The sequence below is a fragment of the Amphibalanus amphitrite genome, unplaced genomic scaffold (genome assembly GCF_019059575.1).
Source record: "Amphibalanus amphitrite isolate SeventyFive unplaced genomic scaffold, NRLGWU_Aamphi_draft 000986F_arrow, whole genome shotgun sequence".
NCBI classification, from domain to species: Eukaryota; Metazoa; Arthropoda; class Thecostraca; order Balanomorpha; family Balanidae; genus Amphibalanus; species Amphibalanus amphitrite.
Genome location: NW_024882480.1, coordinates 229,280 through 249,905, shown reverse-complemented (window position 1 = coordinate 249,905; position 20,626 = coordinate 229,280). Strand labels below are relative to the sequence as shown.

At 51.1% G+C, this 20,626-nt stretch overlaps 3 protein-coding genes across 3 annotated transcripts; 1 reads left to right on the top strand and 2 right to left on the bottom strand.

Moving 5' to 3' along the window:
- Positions 1–2,342: 2,342 nt before the first annotated feature.
- On the bottom strand, positions 2,343–7,807 carry LOC122368890 (the record flags this gene model as incomplete). The annotated part of the gene is made up of 3 exons (XM_043343203.1): positions 7,491–7,807; positions 4,966–5,934; positions 2,343–3,004 (listed from the first exon to the last, which is right to left on the bottom strand). Coding segments are annotated over exons 1-3 (1,948 nt in total), but the record flags the coding sequence as incomplete, so codon positions are not given.
- A 655-nt stretch (positions 7,808–8,462) lies between these two features.
- LOC122368889 (5-hydroxytryptamine receptor 2B-like) lies at positions 8,463–14,457 on the top strand. Its single transcript, XM_043343202.1, has 3 exons — positions 8,463–8,467; positions 12,392–12,535; positions 13,607–14,457. The coding sequence occupies exons 1-3, from the start codon at positions 8,463–8,465 to the stop codon at positions 14,271–14,273; spliced, it is 816 nt and encodes a 271-aa protein (XP_043199137.1). The 3' UTR covers positions 14,274–14,457.
- A 2,437-nt stretch (positions 14,458–16,894) lies between these two features.
- Positions 16,895–19,960, bottom strand: LOC122368888. Its single transcript, XM_043343200.1, has 3 exons — positions 19,788–19,960; positions 19,144–19,735; positions 16,895–16,933 (listed from the first exon to the last, which is right to left on the bottom strand). The coding sequence occupies exons 1-3, from the start codon at positions 19,958–19,960 to the stop codon at positions 16,895–16,897; spliced, it is 804 nt and encodes a 267-aa protein (XP_043199135.1).
- Between the last annotated feature and the right edge of the window lie 666 nt (positions 19,961–20,626).

The following is a 20,626-nucleotide window of genomic DNA, read 5'->3' as shown; positions in this document are numbered from 1 at the left end:
GGGGCCAAACGCGAGGGGGGGTCGTACCACCCCCCCCCCTTGTGCCGTCGAAGGACGCAAAATGGCCTGTGCAGGCGAGGGTTAAGTTGACTTCACCCGAACACCAAGTATAGCATTCAACGCGCCTGAGCTAGACAAACACGATTATGCCAAAATCGCGGCAGTGCGACCATTTTTGTCAAAGTAATTAACCTAAAACCGAGCCCGTGCCTTGTGGCACTTACCTGACCTAAGAGGTCACTGGCTGACCTAAGACCTTAAAATCGGGTAGTACCTAATTTTTGCATCTTATAACGGCAAACAAACAATTTTTCCGCGAGGCTCTAGCTCAATTAGAGGCGAAACGGCGAGGGAGTTGTACCAACCCTCCCCGGTCAATGTAGAAAACCAATCGGTCCGGCCAGGGTTAAATACCAGAATTGTGATCTAATGTAAAAAGACGGCCCAAGGTAACCCGACGTCAGTGACAGGTGTCCTATATTTGCAGCGTCTTATATTCACGAAGGTTTCAATTTCCACTTTCTTCAGCCGAGTGATGGTTGTCAATAGCAAGGCTCTCTAAATGCAAGCCGTAATCGCCACGCAATATGTGGAAGGCTTTTGATGTCAATACATACATTAATGCATACATAAAACGCGCTTTTCACAAAATTCATAAGCTCAAGCGCATCTGTTTTTAATGACCAGTCAACTACGCATGGATGCGTGCAGGCCACACAGGTCAGCGTAAGCCGGGCGCGGCGGCCGAGTCGAAACTGGGGCGGGGCGGGCGGTAGTTGGGTAGGAAGAGCGGCTCCTGCAAATTTTGCGCAAATATGCACAGTTAGTTTTTATGTTGCCCTGGTGTAAATTTAAATCCTACTTCATCTCACAAAAAATCAGAGTGGAACTAGATGGGACTACCTGTTGTTTCCTTACCTAAACTTTGCAGTTACATTCCAGAATCACTGTAGGTGAGCCTTCATAAAGAAACTATAGTACATCTTAGTTAGGGAAAAAGTATACCAAAAAAATTGCACTGACCAGTCGGCAACTTCATAACGAACAGTTTGATGCATAATATGTGGGATTTCAATTTGGTGTCTATCAGCAATAAGACTCTGAATATCCGGCTCAAGAAACCTCTTGCTCCGCGTCAGTTTCCGAGTTCTGGGATACCCCATCTTCGGGGGCTGATTACAGCTATTTTTGGTCACCCGGATTAGTTTTTTTTGGCCTAAGTATTGTTACGTTAATTACTCCTGGATAGCCCTGCCTTCCAAACTTCCTGCCCTTTTATCCCTGACACACAGTAAACTCACTTGGGCTGTCTATTTCCAGCCAGGCACCTTTTCAATGGTTAGAACAGCACGGTTTCCCAAGGTAACAGTTTGACCCGACAACACATATCAGCCTGTAATTAACAGCCTAACTACTCGTGTACAGTGACTCGGAGAAATGGAGCCATGGCAGGGACGAGGCTATGGGACAACATGCTCGGAATACCAAGCAGCATGGGCAGGCGCTCGGAACACCAAGCAGCATGGACGAGTGCTCGAAATATCAAGCACCAGGAAAGGGGACATTCAGGGGGTAGCCCTGAATGCACGAGCGCTGCACCGTCGGTATCAGCACGGCTCGTATCTGAGGAAGGCAGGCGAGAGGGCTGAGGAACGCGTGCTCACCTGCTCACTCCCGGGCCGGGACTGCCCGCCGCGGCCGACCCTGACCCCCGGTCACGCCACCAGCCAATCAGGGCGCAGTGTTCGATCACTAGCCCACATAGACTCGCAGATCACCAATCGCGTAAAGGTTCACCCGCCTGGTCTCGAACCCAAGGCAAAAACGGTCTCGACCAGGCGATACATGCGCCGTAAGCCACTAGGCCACCGGGACCACGGCGGCCGACATACCGCGCGTCACTTAAGAGACTACAGGCTACAGACACAACTGCGCTACAGGCAGAGGCAGCGCAACAGGCAGAGATAGAGCCATACATCGACATACGTAACACTGCCCCCCTCTGAGATGCCATTTTCGTCCCGAAAATTCGATAATAAAGATGAAATAAATGAAAACAAATAAACTTCTCCGCGATATGACACCATAACACAGGCACCCGTACAACACGTTGACAGGAACTTGTCTTTCACGCTGCCAGGGACGCAGCTTATGCGTTCAGATAACAAGCAGGCCCCACTTCAAGGATTGTCCGCTCCAGTCAAGGCCAGCCGCAACACAGTCAAGGCCACGACCTCAGGAGCGTGACTGGAGCTGAGACACTGCGTCGTACGGCAATCACTTTTGCTTTCCCAGCAGCCACGCTGGCACTTTCTGGCTGACCTTATGGTAGCCATACTCACTGAGATGCAGTCCGTCTCTGTTAAACTCTTTGGCACTGTTCACGACATGCCGTTTCTTAACACGGTGGGTGAGCCGGCGCCCCAGCTCCACCTGAGAGATGTCGGGCCGAGCCATCTCCCTCAGCCAGTGGCTGATATGCCGCTCCAGGTGATAGGCTGCCGTCCTCTCCCACGGTCTGCCCGCGTCGTGAACAAACCTGGGTAGCGGACCCAGCAGCACCACCCGATCCGCCACGTCCGCCAAGGTAGCGGTGCATCGTTCCACCGTCCGGTGAAGCGCCTCCCAGTGGCCATCGGAAGGCAGGTCAGCAGCCCCTCGGCGCCGGGAGTACACGTCGTTGCCCGAGAGCCATAACACCGCCACCCCCAGACGAAGACCCTGCAGCGAGGCGGCCTCCTTCCACTGGCGAAGATGCTCGTCAACCGGAAGCCTGCTCCACGTCATGCCCCCGACGGTCAGCCTCAGCAGCCTGTCAGGATGTTGCACCCGAAACGGGGCGTCTCTGGCAATGGAATCGCCGCTCAGCAGGTGCAGCGCTCCTTCGCTCCCCGCAGTCTGGCCGCCGAGCCACTCCTCGAGGTCACTGTCGTAGAGCTGAAGCTCGGCAGCAGACTCCGCAGGCTGCGCCATCACCTCATGGAGCAGCTCCATAGCGTCCATCCTGTAATGCAAGAAATAATACGGCGCAGACTCATGTGCCTTGGGCAGACAAACACAACACTAATGAGTAAAACAAACCAGACGAAACAACGCGCCAGTATTTACATTTGCGACAGCCCCGTTCACATCAGGACATGGTCGCCTACCACTGCTTACTCCTAGGTAAAACATCATCTGGGACCCCGCCGAGGACGGAGGAAGTACGGATATTGAGGAGTTGGATCCTCTGTGGGACCTTGAGGCTGCTCAAAGAGGTCAGGATCTTGGCAGTCATCAGTTTCATCAGAGGTTCGAGCTGGGATGTTCGGGACGGATTCCTCATCGTGTGGTACCGCTTCCTGGTTGCTGTCTTTCGATGTGCCTTCCCAAGTGAACTTGAGATTGTGACACTTCCAGAGCCTGTTCGCGTGGACCACCTTAGGTCTGGCTCTTGCTCCTCTTCTGATTCGGTATGTGACGTTGGAGAGTCGGTGCATCACCTCGTAGGGTCCTTCCCAGTCGCTCATCAGCTTCGGGCACTTCCCTTTCACCCTTCTTGGGTTGTAGAGCCAGACAGCTTCTCCAACATTGAACATTGCGTCGCATGCTTTGGCATCGTGCCTCGTCTTCATTGCGTCTGCGGTGATCTTCAGTCGACGGCGAACTTCATGATGTACATCGTCGAGGTGGCCCTTCATTCTTCGAACAAAGTCTGTGCTGTTCTGTGGGAGGTCGGCGTCTGGTGGTCTGCTGATGACCAGGTCCACTGGAAGGCGCAGGTCGCGTCCCATCATCATGTGAGCCGGGGAATAGTCGGTCACTTCATGTTCTGCCGATCGATAGGCCATGAGCAGTAGTGGAAGCTTTTCGTCCCAGTCGTCTTGCTTCTCAGCGCAAAACTTCGCCAACTCCTGTCCCAGTGTCCAGTTGAATTTCTCAACCATCCCATCCGATTGTGGCCTCAGTGGCGTAGTTCGCGTCTTCCGGATGCCCAGCAGGTCACAGCACTCCTTGAAGACGTTCGCCTCGAAGTTCCTGCCCTGGTCAGAGTGTAACTCAAATGGCACGCCGAAACGGGTGAAGAATTGGCCAACCAGAACACGTGCAACAGTGGTCGCTTCTTGGTTCGGCACCGCGTATGCCTCGGGCCACTTGGTAAAATAATCCATGGCAACACAGATATACCGATTTCCCGAAGCAGTGACTGGAAGAGGGCCAGCGATGTCCACTGCAACTCTTTCCATGGGTGCCCCAGCGAGATAAATCTGCATCGGTGCCTTTGGTCTTCCCTGCGGACCTTTCTTGGCACAGCACACGCTGCAGGAGCGGCACCATTCCTTCACATCACTTCTCATTCCGAGCCAGAAGAATCTGCTTCGCAGCCTTCCTAGTGTCTTCTTTGTTCCCAAATGTCCACTTGTGATCCTATCATGCTGTTCTTGAAGGACCTTAGGCCTCACCTCACGTGGGATGACAATCTGCCAATGAATTGTGAAGCCATCTGAAGACTCCCACTTGTGCATCAACAAACCGTCACTTATCTTCAGAGCATCCCATCGTGCCCATAGACCCTTCGCTTCCAGCCCAAGGCCAGACACGTGGTCCCAGGCTGGGCGTTCCGAGCTGTTTTCCAGCTGCCGAATGATCGGACCCGTGTCGGGATCTTTCAGTTGAGCCGAGCGCATCTCCTCCTTTGAAATTGGGTCACTAGAATCGTCGGTACGGCTGGCTTGCAGTGGCAGATGCCGCACATCCGAGACCTGTTGCGTCGCGGCAGGCATTGACATCTCCTCGTCTGCCTCTTCGTGTCTTTCAGCTTCACTGTGTTGGCGGCGATGTGGCCCGGAGACCTGCCGGCAGCTGACATCACTGACAGTTTCTTTCGAGCCGCAGTACTTACAGCTCGACTGGCAGGGCCTCCTACTGAGTGCGTCAGCGTTGCAATGCACCCGGCCAGGACGATATTGGATTGCGTAGTCGTACTGGTCAGCACGAGCGATCCACCTGGCCAGCTGACCTTCCGGTTCCTTCAGACTTTTCAACCACTGCAGGGCTGCGTGATCAGTGCGCATGACGAAATGCTTGCCGTACAGGTAGTGGTGGAAATGCTTCATGGAATCAACAATGCCCAGCAGCTCCCTCCGTGTGACGCAGTAGTTTCGTTCTGCGCTACTCAGCGATCGACTGAAGTAGGCAATGACATGCTCTTTTCCGTCCTGCATCTGAGACAGGACTCCTCCAATGCTGCAGCCGCTCGCATCCGTGTCCAGCACAAAGCTGTCTGTTGCGTTTGGGTATGCGAGGATGGGCGCGGTGACTAAGTGCTGCTTCAGTTTGATGAAGGCTTCCTGGCACTTGTCTGACCACTCGAAGCGCTGTCCCTTCTTAGTGAGCTGATGCAGTGGGGCAGCTATCAGGGCGAAGTCTCTCACGAACCGGCGGTAGTACGTACAAAGTCCCAGGAAACTACGGAGCTGGTGCTGATCTCTCGGCACGGGCCATTCTTCGACAGCTCTGCTCTTGTCTGGATCAGCTGAGATGCCCTTGTGCGACACAACATGGCCCAAGTACTTCACCTGACGTTGGAAGAGGTTACATTTCTTGGGGTTCAACTTGAGGCCGACATCAAGCAGCCGCTTGAAGACTGCCTCCAAGTGTGAGGACTGCTCTCTGAACGTCTTTCCCAGCACGATTACGTCATCGAGGTACACCAGGGAAGTTTTCCAGTTCAGACCATCCAGCACCCTCTCCATGAGACGCTCGAACGTTGCTGGGGCGTTGCACAGTCCGAAAGGCATGACTCGGAACTGCCAAAGTTGAAGCCCTCCGCCCGCACAGAATGCTGTCTTTTCTTTATCTTGGTCTGCCATCTTGACTTGGTGGTAGCCGGACTTCAGGTCCAGAGTGGAGAACCACTTGCTTCCAGACAGGGCGTCAAGCGTATCGTCAATTCTGGGCAGAGGGTAGGAGTCCTTCACAGTGACTTGGTTTAACGCTCGGTAATCGATGCAGAACCGTAAGGTGCCATCTTTTTTCTTTACCATGACCACAGGGAACGACCAGGGACTCCTCGATGGCTCAATCAACCCCTGCTGCTCCATGTCCCGGATCATTTCCTCAGCTTCGTCCCTTTTTCCAAGAGGGACCTTCCTTGGTGGCAGCTTGATCGGTCGCTGGTCCCCCGTGTCGATCGTGTGCTCGGTCAGATCTGTGCATCCCAAGTCATGACCACCCCTCGAGAATACATCAGCATAGATGGTAAGCAGGTTCTTCAGCTCCTGTGCTTCATGAGGGGACAACTCGGACTGGCTACGTTCGTATAGTTCTCGAAGATGCTCAGGTAGTGATTCGGAGTGCTTCACAGGTTTTAGATGCGTTTCCTTTACCTCCTCAATGCAGTTGACGAATTCGCAGGTCCCAAGCAGAGTCCCCTCAGGCAGGCTGATGGATTTGTCAGAGATGTTTGCCACCAAAGCAGGCACCGCTGGCTTCCCACAGTCAACCAGGGTGCGGCCCACCAGCAAGCCTCTGTCAATGATCTCACTACCTTCGATGAGCGCATGGTGTGCACCGTTAATATCAGGCAGACCTTCCGCGCGGCAGTGAACGACCATTTCTGACATGGGCGGGACTCGAATTGCCTTTTGTGTTGTGATCCTGTATGAGCTGACACTGTGCTCAGCTTGTACTTGCATTGGGACCTGCACGCCAGCAGCTTCCATCGTTAGATTGGGTATGTCAATTTTGCACTTGTACTTGGTCAGGAAGTCAAGTCCGAGGATGCAGGGATCGTCGATGTCTGCCACGTACACGGAGTGTTGCAAAGATGCGGTCCCCACTTGCAGTTCTACATCCACTGGACCGCGAAGAGGTATGCGATGACCCGTTACTCCACACAGGTCAACCTGGGCTTCTGGAATGTCTTTGGCTTCAACAACGTCATTTCGCACAATCGTCTTGTTTGAGCCTGAGTCCACCAAAATGCGCTGTCTCCTTCCGTTTACTGTTCCGGTCACTACAAGAGAGCCAGGATTGCTGCATCGGGCGACGTTTTTCGTGACAGTGGGACTTATCTTGAGGTCGGCTGACTGATGTCCCGTTTCGTCAGCCGTTCTCAGTTTCCCAGCTGTGACGGCTGTCCACTCCGTTCAGACCGCTGATCCTTCCCGCCTCGGATGGGAAGCCGACAGTTCCGCTGCAGATGACCTCGCCGCCCACAGTTCCAGCAGGAGGCATCAGTGCGTCGTCGATTATCACTGACTGATCCTGAGGCCGCTGCTCCTTCTCCCGTAGCTCTTTGACTGCGCTCTATCCTTGCTAGTGCTTGCATGATTTGTTGTAGAACGGATTCTTGAGACCTAGCAGTTTCAGCACCAGCGCTGGCTACGCGCGTCTTGAAACCGGATGTTCCATCACCAGTTGTCTCTGCCGGCTTCACTGATCTCCGGATTGACTCCAACTCCAGCGCACAACCAAGCGCGTCCTTGAGGGCGGACGGGCGGGTCTGCCGAACGGATATCTTCAGCTCGATGTCATCCAGGGCGTCAATAAACTGATCTCGGATCAGGATGCCGCGAAACTCTGCAGGAGCCAACGGGTAGGCCAGATATGCCAACTTTTCAATGTCTTGTGCGAGCTCGGCCAGAGGTTCCTGAGGACGACGAGAGCGCGTCCTGAACTGCGCTCTGAAGGCCTCCTCCTGGTGCTCGACCCCAAAACGCTGGTTCAGCGCTTCTGTGAGCTTCTCAAAGTTTCGGCACTGGGCCTCCGGGAGGTGACCAAGGATCTCCAGCGCAGGACCCTTCAGACTCGCTGCCAACTGCATCGCCTTCTCCTCTTCTGTCCACTTGTTCTGGCTTGCAATTAGCTGGAACTGTGTGAAATATGCACGCCAAGATGAGGCACCATCGAAGCTTTGAGGGATGCGTCTGTCTTTGTCACATCGGCTGATCCCTGGGGTGGCTGCTGGGAGTTCCTGAACCCTGTCTCTCCCAACAGGATGTCCTGAATCCATGACCAGGTCCGTGATGTTCTGCATTCGTTCCTGAAGGGCATGCATCTGAAGGGCTACGCATCTGATAGAGGTACCCGTTCTACTTCAGCTGGCCTTCTACAATTGCCCCGCGTGCGTACGGAACTCGCAAAGCGTTTCTTCAACTACCGTGCAACGGCCCACTGGAACGCCAGTCGTAACGGGTAGCCGTGTGTGACTAATGACTATGCATGCATGCATTCATGATGTGTAATGGGCAATGTTAAATGTAGTATTTGTGTTTACAAATCCGTACATGCGCGGTCTGAAAAGCCATCACATGGAGACCGTACGCAAATAAATACAAAATACAAATGCTGCCTGAGTCCTTTCGTCATGTTCATCCAGCTTGGTCTGCATCAGCGTTGCTATTTGCTCTCCCAAATCTCCCGGAAGCTGTAACTTCCCCTGCTCAGTTTGGCTTCTCGTTACCCTTTTGTCTTCGGACATGATGTGGGTTTTTATGTGGGAGAAGGTGAGTGAAAAAAAAAAACTTAATTGTTTCAGTTACTTCCCAGAAAATCAAGTATCCCACTTCTGACACCAGTGTTACGTTAATTACTCCTGGATAGCCCTGCCTTCCAAACTTCCTGCCCTTTTATCCCTGACACACACAGGCGCGTAACCACGAGTTTGAAGTTACTGGGGACCACATGGAGGGCCGCGAAGACCAAATATTTATTATATTTCAGGATCAGCCTTGGTCCGAGTGGGGTGGGGGGGGGGGGGGGGGCAGAGGGTGGGTGGGGGGGGGGCGTTTTTAGCCACACCTGCCAGTTTTTTTTTTTTTGCTGGGCGTGTAAGGAAAGCCGCGGCGCGCACCGTCGCGAAACTTGGTAGGTATAGCCTATGATACCTCAATTTCGCATCGTGTGTGAAAATTTCGACCGCCGGTCACCTATAAGGTGAGGTCACCAGGTCAAGTAAAGTAGCCATGCCTCTAGAAAACTTTGTGACTGTCATTCCTACAGTTTACATCCCAGAAGTTTGAAACTCAAACTTTTGCATGAGGAAATCAGTATGAACAATCGTCTCAAAATTTTCACATCGGTGACCTAATGTCAGGTCAATTTTGAGACCTCTTCGTTATAAGTCATTGGGAAAAATTGAAATGCTCTTCTTTTGGCCGAAAACACATTCAAACACCGTGACACAGGTAAACACTGAACCGGAAAATTGCCCCTTGTGACCCCTTCTATGCCCCTGAGGTCATCTCCAGGTCATGAAACATCTGCAACAGTTTTTAATTATAACTTTAGGTAGAAACATGCTAGAGCCCTTAAAACACCATGAATGGGTTCAGCTCAACAACACCAATCGAATGACATGCAACATGACCTTTTCCGTGACCTTGACCAGGGGTCAAATTTTCATGTTGACCTTTTCAGGTAAATTAATAATTCATTCGACGCGTCTCGACGAGACAAACGCGATGCCGGTAAAATCAGCGTCATACAAGTTTTGAGTCAAAAGTTATGATCCAAAAACCTTTTCCGCAAAAACGCCAACCTGGAAGCTAAACCGTTGACCTTAGGTCAAATCTGAGAACATTAATCAGAAAGGCATTCAAAAGAGCTATCGAATGCGCTTTCCCGCAGCAATGCAGCTCTATCGGTTCCTGAGTTATGCGCCGATTTGTGAAAAGTTGTCAAAATTGGCAACAAACGTTCGTGAAAATTTTACCTTTGGTGACCTCCAGTGACCTCATCTCTGAACCGATTAAAATTGACAGAAGTAATTCTGAAAGACACTGTAGCGAGCTATATGTTGCTTTTTACCGCGTCTTTCTAGCTTGCTTACTTTCCGAGATAATCTGGTGCGGCCAAAAAGCCCCCCCCCCCCTCTCACCATGGCGAAGTTGGCCGAGAGGCCCACCCGGGCGCTGGCTAAACAAAATATCCATAGTTTTGTCTTTTTTACTACCTACATATTACTCTTCACGTCGATTTAGAGACAATAGTTGGCAGCAAATTAAGGAGGTCTTCGGTTTTACTGGGGACGGTCCCCAGTAACCTAAAAGTTACTGGGGACCGGTCCCCAGTGTCCCCAGTGGTGGTTACGCGCCTGGACACACAGTAAACTCACTTGGGCTGTCTATTTCCAGCCAGGCACCTTTTCAATGGTTAGAACAGCACGGTTTCCCAAGGTAACAGTTTGACCCGACAACACATATCAGCCTGTAATTAACAGCCTAACTACTCGTGTACAGTGACTCGGAGAAATGGAGCCATGGCAGGGACGAGGCTATGGGACAACATGCTCGGAATACCAAGCAGCATGGGCAAGCGCTCGGAACACCAAGCAGCATGGACGAGTGCTCGAAATATCAAGCACCAGGAAAGGGGACATTCAGGGGGTAGCCCTGAATGCACGAGCGCTGCACCGTCGGTATCAGCACGGCTCGTATCTGAGGAAGGCAGGCGAGAGGGCTGAGGAACGCGTGCTCACCTGCTCACTCCCGGGCCGGGACTGCCCGCCGCGGCCGACCCTGACCCCCGGTCACGCCACCAGCCAATCAGGGCGCAGTGTTCGATCACTAGCCCACATAGACTCGCAGATCACCAATCGCGTAAAGGTTCACCCGCCTGGTCTCGAACCCAAGGCAAAAACGGTCTCGACCAGGCGATACATGCGCCGTAAGCCACTAGGCCACCGGGACCACGGCGGCCGACATACCGCGCGTCACTTAAGAGACTACAGGCTACAGACACAACTGCGCTACAGGCAGAGGCAGCGCAACAGGCAGAGATAGAGCCATACATCGACATACGTAACAGTATAATAATTTGATCAATTTCAAATCGATCTATATAAAAAATAATCCGAAACTCCGGAATCGCCCGTGGCCTCTCGTGAGGGCGTTTCCGACCAGTGTGCGTTGCCCAACTGAGCTTCGCAAATTTTTGTGCAGTTAACAAGTCAGGCTTCCGCTTTACGCTAAGAACATTAATTTCCAGGTTCGATTCTTTGTTTCCCCGCTAGAGGGGGTGGGGCGTCTTTCCCACCCTGGGCATCTTACCCCACTCTCCCCTACTAAATACAGCGAAAGAACCTAAGTCTCGCCGTAACAGGTATCTTAGAGATAATTTCAGTAATGTGAAAATAAAGATTGCCCATTCCACAGCCCAATGTAACTCTATCTTCAACATCTTTATCAGTCTGCCTTTATTTCGATAACCGGGCACAACTTTGTCTAAGCATTGAGGATCTTACGTAGTGACACATAGAATATGCATGTTTTCTGCGCATATCCTGCATTTTATCAACTGCTTTTGGAATGCGGATGACTGGACTTGCAGTCGTCAAGCAACATCGGCAATAGGACACCCCGAATCCTGAAATTTCTTCTCGCTTTCAAATAGTTGTTAACGGCTTAATCTCAGCAGGAGAAAAGCAAAGACTGACTCAGCCGCTCATTATATCGTTAACTCTCTGAGCTAGAGCGCTAAATTATACGCTTTCGACCAAAAGCAAAACGCACTGTAGATAACTGTGTGCTCGCACTTTGAACTAGCGAGCTATCCCACTACCCCGAGATGTCAATAAATTGATTTTCTTAGGATTTAACCCGGCGGCCGCTGGGCCTCCGCGCCACCCGCCGGCCGCTGGGGGGGGGGGCATATAGTTGCCCCCCCTTTACTTCTGCGACGATATCGTCGCAACGCGAAGAGATAGAGAAGCGAAACTTTGCACACATCTTCCTGAATACCTAGCCGAGGTTTTGTCCAAATTTGGTGTCGATCCCATTTGAAATGACGTCACAGTGACGTCATAAGTGAAATTATAGATTTGCGATTCTCATATTCCTCGCGATACATCAGATATATGGGACCGAATATAAAGGGTCGATTATTGGTCAGAAACTAGATGGAAGTGTAGTTAGATGTTTTAGGATGACAGCAGGTGCTGTCTAGTTCATTTACAGTTGATTTTCATGCTCAGCGTCATCGGAAACGGTCCATATCGGAAAACGACAAAACTTTATGACGTCACTGTGACGTCATCTTAGGTGCTACAACCACCAAACTTTCCTCAAACATTGCCTAGGTATTCATTTGAAGCTATGCCAAGTTTCACCTTCGTAGCTCATCAAGTTTCGGAGATATTTCACAAAACGTAAAGGGGGGGGGCAACTTTATGCCCCCCCCAGCGGCTCGTGGGTTAATGTAAAATAGTGCGTTGCTGTCCTGAGGGTTTTGCTCATACAAGAGTTACATTGCAAAGTAAACGAAAAGTTAGCAGAGGATGAAAAAGAATGGCACGACCACGTAATATACCTGGCATTATTTCATTGCATGTATTTCACCCAGCCCGCTCACCCAACTTGACACCACAGTGTTGCACCAGATGACCCAGAGTGCTTCCTCTCTCCGGCAGGTACTGGGCGGTGACCAACATAAACTACATCCAGTCCAGGAACTCGCGACGGGTTCTCACCATGATCGTCCTCATCTGGGTGTTCGCCCTGGCCATCTCCGTGGGACCACTCTTCGGCTGGAAGGACGCCAACTTCGAGGAAAGGTGAGCTATTTGTGACGCGTTTTCCTAGTGTATAAGTAGAAAAAAACGTGTGCATTTTATTAGTGCTGAGTGTTGAGAAGAGGTGGCCCATTCATTTGGAGATAACTATTCATGTAGTCGAGTAGTTTTTCGTCACATTAGCCGTTTTCACGACGGGCTATCTGGCGAATGCACCTAATTTGACCAAATATTTACCAAATTTCTTTTACAAGAAATATATTTGTGTCATGAATTTATTTCAGTGTTAAAAATAATGTCTGATGATTTTAAAAACGAGGCATACGAGCATAAGCAGCCCAAATTGATAACTTGAAAGAAACTCACTGAACCCAATTTGACCAAATCTGCATCAAATATGCACCTAATCTGCACAAAATGTGTACCAGATGGCCGTCGTGAAAACGGCTAGTATCTACCTTTGGATGTACTACCTCGTTTATCTTTCCTGAAATGGTTGCTGCTTTGTCTATTCTATCGTTGTCATCAGACTTGTATCGTCTTCGCAATGCATCATTCATTCAAAAGCATTTGTGCTGGCCTACCTGCCAATTGACATAAAATTTATAGTTTATAAGCATTTCAAGTACATTTTATACCGTCCGTCAGCATTTTACATTTTTACATTTTAAGTTGAATTTCCTCTAATGTTCATAACACGAAAAATAATATCTTTGTTTTATGAAGGTATTGTACGGTGTACCTCATTCCTTTGTTAAAGAAAAGGTGTTTACATCACACCACATATAACGCATACGTTACCATTAAATACAAATACAGGAGAGCCGACGAGCCGTTCAGTTTCGGTGCAAGAACCATTACATACATACGCTGAACAAGCATACACCATTGACATGACATATGAATGACATAAGACAAACTGCTCAACGTATTCCATCGATTTTGTATTGTTTCGCAAAAGGCCATACGCGCTCACAGCTAACACATAATAAGTGTTCCATTGGCGAGCGTCGCTCCAAGTGGGCAGTAAATAATGACCCACACACCTATACAGCACTTCAGCACCTCGTGACATTAACTAACAACCACCTCGTCTTTTGTCTGTCTCCACAGGGTGTATGTGGACCACGCCTGTCTGGTGAGCCAGGACGTCGGTTACCAGGTTTTCGCCACCATGGCTTCATTCTACGTCCCGCTGGCGGCGATTCTGTCTCTCTACTGGCGCATCTTCCAGGCGGCGAGGCGGCGCATCAGGCACAAGGTCGGGTCCAACGGCAACGCCAAGCGCAGCCGGTACCAGCGAGCTGCACAGCCGGCTCCTCCGCAGTCGGAGACAGCGCCAATCGCCTGCAGTCGCGGCTCGGAGTACGAGCTCTCCAGCTGTGCTACACCCACTAACAACGGCAGCGCGGCGCCGAGCGGCGCCGGCGGCGTCAGCAGCGTGGACGTCATCCCGCGCGAGACCGAGCACCGCAAGAAGAAGACCAAGAAGGAAACGCTAGAGGCGAAGCGCGAGCGCAAGGCGGCCAAAACGCTGGCGATCGTGACGGGCGCGTTCATCGTGTGCTGGCTGCCGTTCTTCGTGACTGCGCTCATGTTGCCCCTGTGCGGCGATTGGTGCAGCTTTAGCGACGTCATGATGAGCGTCTTCCTCTGGCTGGGATGGTTCAACTCGACGCTGAACCCCATCATTTACACCATATTCAGCCCCGACTTCCGGCAGGCCTTCAAGAAGATCCTGTGCGGCCGGGCAGCGGTGAACAGTAGGAGAGTGCGCTAGTGCAGGTCGAAAAATGACAGACTGAGTTCGACCCACGCGTATCGAACCGACCTACATCGAGTGTGGATGGTGTATACTGTATACTGTAGAATGTGTGAGCCACTATCAGTATGAATAGCTATTGGTGCTATTTACCTGTGCGTTGAAGACCATTGAAACACATGTCCATGGTAATGCGTAGTGATGTTGATAATTGAGTATTCAGTCGAACTACATGATGATAAAATGTGTAGCGCAATGTATTTTCTGGCAACGAGTGTGTCTATCGCTTTGTTTCCTGTGCTGGCTGCCAGTGGCCGGTGCTGGCGGAGTTGTTTGGGCGCGCGCTAGCACGCGTCTCCATCGCGGCGGTATCGATGAGATTCCCTCAACGCCTCACTGTCAGTCGCGCCTGTCCGTGCGCCACGTGCCGTGCGTGCCACGTGCCGCACGTGAACACTCGCACGTGGAGCGCGGACACACGTGCGGAGCTCAAAAGGCCCACGGCGGCCAGCTTCCCCATAACGTTTCCATAATGCGGACCAGAGCGGCGACGAGACGCGGTGTGGTCCCACCCGGGGGACCGCGGGGGCGGGACTGAGGACCGAGGGGACTGAGTCCCACTCGAGGGGACTGCGGGGCGGCCGGGACTGCCGGAGCGGAGGAGACGCGCGCTGAGCCCCGCACGTCTCCTGGGCACGGTTCCTAGGCCGCCCACCCCTCCCCCGTCCGGTCCCGCCCGTGCCGACTGCCGCGACATGTTCACTGGGTGCCGCACACACAGGGGGTTGTCGTGTTACGAGTCGTTGACTATGCCCGGCCTCCAATATGTGTCCTGAAATATATGCCAGGTAGCCAGCCAGACGGTGTTGTCAGTCTGACTTGCAAACAGTGAGCAGGCATTCGGTATTGCCAGCTGTTTCTGTGGTCTGAGCAGTTGGCACGTTTCAAATCACTCCAGATGCTGAAAGGTATTCAAGTTTAAAAACTGCCTCATTGAATAATTTACTTGGCCACCGCCGCCGCCGATGCTGTCAACGAAATACTGTACATGTGTCTGTGAACAAGTAGGTCAGTTGACGAAAACTAGGCAGCTTTCACTGAAAGTTGAAACAGATGTAGGCAAAAGAGACGAAACGACAGGAGCACAAATCAGGATGAGTTAGCGACTATCTGAAAGTTCATAAATACGCCCTTTTAGATGAAGATTTGGTTTTGAACGGCAAAAGTTCTGTGTTCAATCATTATTTATGCACTGATAAATTGGGCAGTTTGTATAAACTTCTTTAGATAACGTTCCTGTTTCAAACTTCGAAATTTGAAGCATTTATCAGGAAGGAACGAGGATGAGATATGAGACCATATTTCTACTGAATATCGCCTTAGCTGCTAACTGGGCTGTTTGATCTCCTACCCAGTCAATATCCAGTGGATCAAATTGAGAATAATCCAACAGTAGCTAAAGTCGACAAAGACTCAGAGTCTGCAGTTCAGGTCACTTTGACACTCGCTTTACGTACGATGTGCGTTGTCATCCAATGTAAATGACAATATTTGATTTAGGTACTGTTCCCGGAAGTCAGAAAACTGTATATACATAGGTAGGTTCCACAGGGTTCAAATATTAAGCGGACCTTTATTTATCACATCTACCGTCACAGACGATTGTTCTCAGATGCAAAACACACATTAGCAGCAAACACCAATCAAATTAATAGCAAACAAGGTCACAAATAATGCCTTTCCTAAATTAATGTCAGGAAGAACTTCCGTCTTGTGGTGGATTGAGGTGACTTATCTGACCCTTAGCATCGATTAATCACTAAGTTATGAGTTGCCGTGGTGGACATCGTACTCCGCATACAAATTACACGCTGCTTCGAACTAGGTCATAATTTTAAATAATGCGTTCTCCAAGCATGGCTCAGTCTCAGCAGCTTTCTTTGTTACGCATATTTGCAATTTAATTGTTACGATGTCTAGAATTCCCTAAGCTTTATTGTATGCAAGGCAACAAACGATGGGTAGCTAATAAATGAGAGGATTAGGTAAGAAGGAGATACATGTGATGCACCAAGGATGTGGTGGAGGGGGGAGAGAAACGACGTCTGACGATGCACACTGCACAGACGGCAAACTGCGAGCGGCCATAGCGCTTTACAACCACGTTAACTAAGTAGACATAACTCCGTCATCAAAGGCGCAGCGTATTAGCTTTGAAACATCAGAAAGGCATGAGAACATCGTAACCAACAAAAGGAGTCATCAAGGCGAAATGAAAAGACAGCGTATGGGCCCATCAAATCAAAAGCGGCAGCGATATGGGTGTAATCCTTTTAGTCACAGCAGAACTAGCGGGCAGCCAAAGTGAAAAGGTCCTGAAGGCAGCATGATCTTTCAGCGCTTGACAGCAGTAACAAAAGAGCTTGAAAGGTTTGTGGCACATGCATTAAGCGGGCTCTCCTAGCCCATGCCAAAGAGATCGGGGACACGGGTATGTGGTCTGAGACATGGCTGAAAACTAAAGCAATCCAGATGCTCCAGATGAAATACTCCACTGCGTATAGTCCAAGCGCGGCAGCCGCATCGACCGATCAGTCGCCGGTCGACTCGGTTTTCAGACCACTCGCGACCTTGACCGGTCACAGGCCTTGACCGTTTAGCTCGACAAGAATCAGGATCTGAACAAAGGGCAAAAATACAGTTATTATTTTTGTAAAGTTATCTTTTTGTCAGCAAACCGAGGGACAACGAAGGCAAAGATATGTGGGGGTAATTACGCTCCAATACGGTGGTTTGACCGACCACTGAAATTACCTCAATTTCAACTTCGATAACACAGGGCAGCTATGTTCCTGCTGCCAAGCAGTCGAAATCCGCGAGCCGTGCTCTTCTCTGATCCAACACGTAAGTTCTCCATGATATTCCCGTCCTGTCGCAAAGTTCCAATTCTACGATCCACTCCAGTCGCCCGGTCCAGTTATCTCTTTTAGTTCGTTTCACGGAACGCCCCGTTTCACTGGAACTAATCTGATGGCGCAATGAATCTGGGAGCATACAGCCATTGTTAGAGCGGATAGTGGACGGCGACGGGGCCCGGCGCGCCGGCTCGCGGACCGGACCGTGGCACATCGAGACCACTGGCTCGTCCAATATTGTCATCACCGTCATAGATTGGCCGTTCAGATCGCGGGGACCGCGTCAGCTCGAATGGCCCAATGGACGGCCCGACTGGCACAGTTCAACGACAACCTCCAATATGACCCGGATAAAAACTGACATCCGTCTCTGTTGATCAGACTGTCCGTCTGTTTTTATTGTTATTATTCAATATCGATTGCTGCTTTTGGACGGCACTCCTCAACAAAGATAACCTGTTAGTACCGATTCGATTTGGCGACATGCAAATGTTCAATGCTCATCGTCAACTTCACCAGTTTTTCACACTGTTATTCCACCATAATATTCTTCTATTGACGGAAGTTCGTGCTACTTTGTTGATTGCCTCATTTTTTAATCATGTACTCTGATGAAACTTTGTTCTTTATGGTGATTATGTGAACTTTAATGTCTGTGGAGACAGTAATCAGCAATACTTTAAAGTTCGTAATTAAAATGCTTAGCACACTGCTAGTCTTACATGAGCTTACTGCTGCTGTGAAATAACAGGCTTCACGACTGGATAATATTTGATGTCAAAAGACAATTTTTGTAGCCAGCCCGTTCAATGCATTGGTGTATTCCGATTGACATAGCTAGGCTTCCTTTATCTTATCAAGTAAATGATATTCTGATGGGCTTATAGTATTTAATTAACCCGGCACCGCCTGGGCACAGATAACATTAGTACTGGATTGGAAACAGGATTCCGGTGGCTGCAGTAAGAGGCCGAAAAAGGCCGAAAACAGAACCGAATATTTCGTGCCCAGACTTCGATATCTTCTCACACAGGCAAAAAAAAAAAATGGTTTATATGAATGAAACTTATAATGAAGCAATCTAGCCGTGCTCGTGTTTATTGCTGCATTTTTGCATAATGGTAACTTATTTTACTAAACGTTACTGGTTACACTTTCCTCACCGTGGTGAGGGAACGTGTGCCACTGATTTGATTATAATGATTTCCCACTCTCATCCACAAAAAGTACTTGTACATGGGAGTTTGATCTCTTTATTTACATGCTAATCGACACCAGTCCTGTCACAACGAACCATCCAAACGTCACAATTCAAACCAACGTCACAAAACACCCCTTCAAGTGTCACTTCGCTTCGCCTGCCCTCCCAATTTCATCAGCGACCTTACTTCCCCGCCTTACATCTTCTTGACCCTGCTGAGCTTTGGCCTCTTCTCGCTCCTCAATCGGGTTGCACCTGGGGTGCAACCCGATTACCGCTGGGGTGTCTGCTTCCTGACTTTCGATGGCCAGCACTGTCTTGAGTGTCTGCCTCACTTATCAGTTACCATGTTTCCACACTTTCCAGCAAATAGATTGAAAACCGTCGCATACATCTCTGGAAGGAGGCTCCTAAGGACGTCGTGGCTATCATTGCAAACGACTTCCGGTCAGTTCGACATCCCGGTTTACGACTATCTTCGTCACTTCTTGGTTGATCGCAGACCAGCAGCTGGTTCCTGTTAGCTTCCGTCTTCGCAGTTGCCTCCAAATATGGCAGATCCTCACGGTGAGGTCGATGTCTTCCTCGTCTTTCTCTCTCTCTCTCTCTCTCTCTCTCTCTCTCTCTCTCTCTCTCTCTCTCTCTCTCTCTCTCTCTCTCTCTCTCTCTCTCTCTCTCTCTCTCTCTCTCTCTCTCTCTCTTCTTGCACGCCACGCGGCGGGCCCCCTAGGGGGAGGGGGAGCACGTCGACGGGGGGTTCGGCGCGCCCCACTCCTCGGAGAAACTCCGTGATTTTATTGGCCGGCTCCTGGAAGATTTCACGGAGTGTTGGCGTGAAACCCCAGAGCCGGCCTCGGGTGCGGGAGCATGCGGGACACTCCGTTAGTAGGTGCTCGACGCTATCGGGCTCGGAGCAGGCAGGGCAGCGGTCGTCTTCCGCCAGCTCCAGCCGTAGCAGCGTATCCCGGGTGAGTGGCGAACATCCGGTACGCAGTTGGGAGACCGTGACCGACTCCCAGCGCGTCATCTCGTCGTGCCCCGGGGTGGCAGCCGGGAACGGGTGGGCGTCTCGGGCGCGGGCGCGCGCCATCTCCACGGCGTGGCGCCTGATCGCTCCGCGGGCGCTGGCCAGGTCGACGGCCACCCGTGCCTGGTCTTCGGTTGCGGCCTCCGCCGCCAGGCGGTCCGCAGTCTCATTCCCAGTCACTCCCGCGTGGCCCGGGACCCACTGGAACACGATCTGGTGGTCACCGTCCTCCAGCTCGTGGATGAGGCGCCAGACTTCGGTGGCGAGAGCCGACGTCTGGGCCTCCGGGCCCCGTCGCAGTAGCTGCAGGCCTGACATGGAGTCGGTGAAGTCGTACCTCCAGCGGCGTAGCCCCAAGACAGATCAGCAGACTGGCGGAGGCACCGTACTTGTTACGCCTGTTGGCCGAGCGTGCCAAGGCGCCAGAGCTGTGTCCCAGGGAGGACTTGGCGCTGTCATCCAGGTCCTCTATTTCAGGGGATTTCGCCACCGCGGCCACTGGCTCCTGGATGACAAGAGCACCATCCTGCTGTCGCTCCTGCTGTGATGCTGATGGTGCCATTCGGGCGGAAGCGTCGGCGGGGCTGAAACGTGACCAGAGACCACCATCTGAGGCCCTTAGTTCGAATTCGGAGTACCGCTTCATTCTCTAGGAACTGTCGGACGCTCGACCAGTTGTAGTTGCCACCTGATAGCTGACATTGTCATTCGTGAAGAACGCATCGGTCTGGTCCTTCATAACCTGCTTCTGGTGTGAGTGGCGTGCGGATGCCATGGCTAGTTTCGCTGGCCGCTCGTGCACAGGGGGCATCGCGTAATCCACGCTGGTCAATACTGACAGGACTGCGCCGCTCTTGAGCCGACGGCGCTGTCTCTGCATGCCGGTGCGAAATGACCGATCATCTTCGAAATCTTCCTTTCTGAAATGCAGCTCACACATGCAGCGGAATAGTCCTGATTTCACTCAGCCCGGTCACGGTGACCCATGGCACCAACCCACTGAGCCCGTAGAGATGTTTCGGTGAGAAAAGCGAATAGGTGGCATGTGAGACATCTCCTGTTTTAATCTTTTGTTCCTCTTGGTTGGTTGGGTTGTAGCCAGAACGGCAGTTTTTTACCGCTCATTTCCCTCCTCCATTGTTGATGTACCTATCCGTATGTAAGGCTTTGCACCACACTTTTTTTTCAAAGGAAAACACCACGCATTGTGCCCTCTAAATAATCAAAT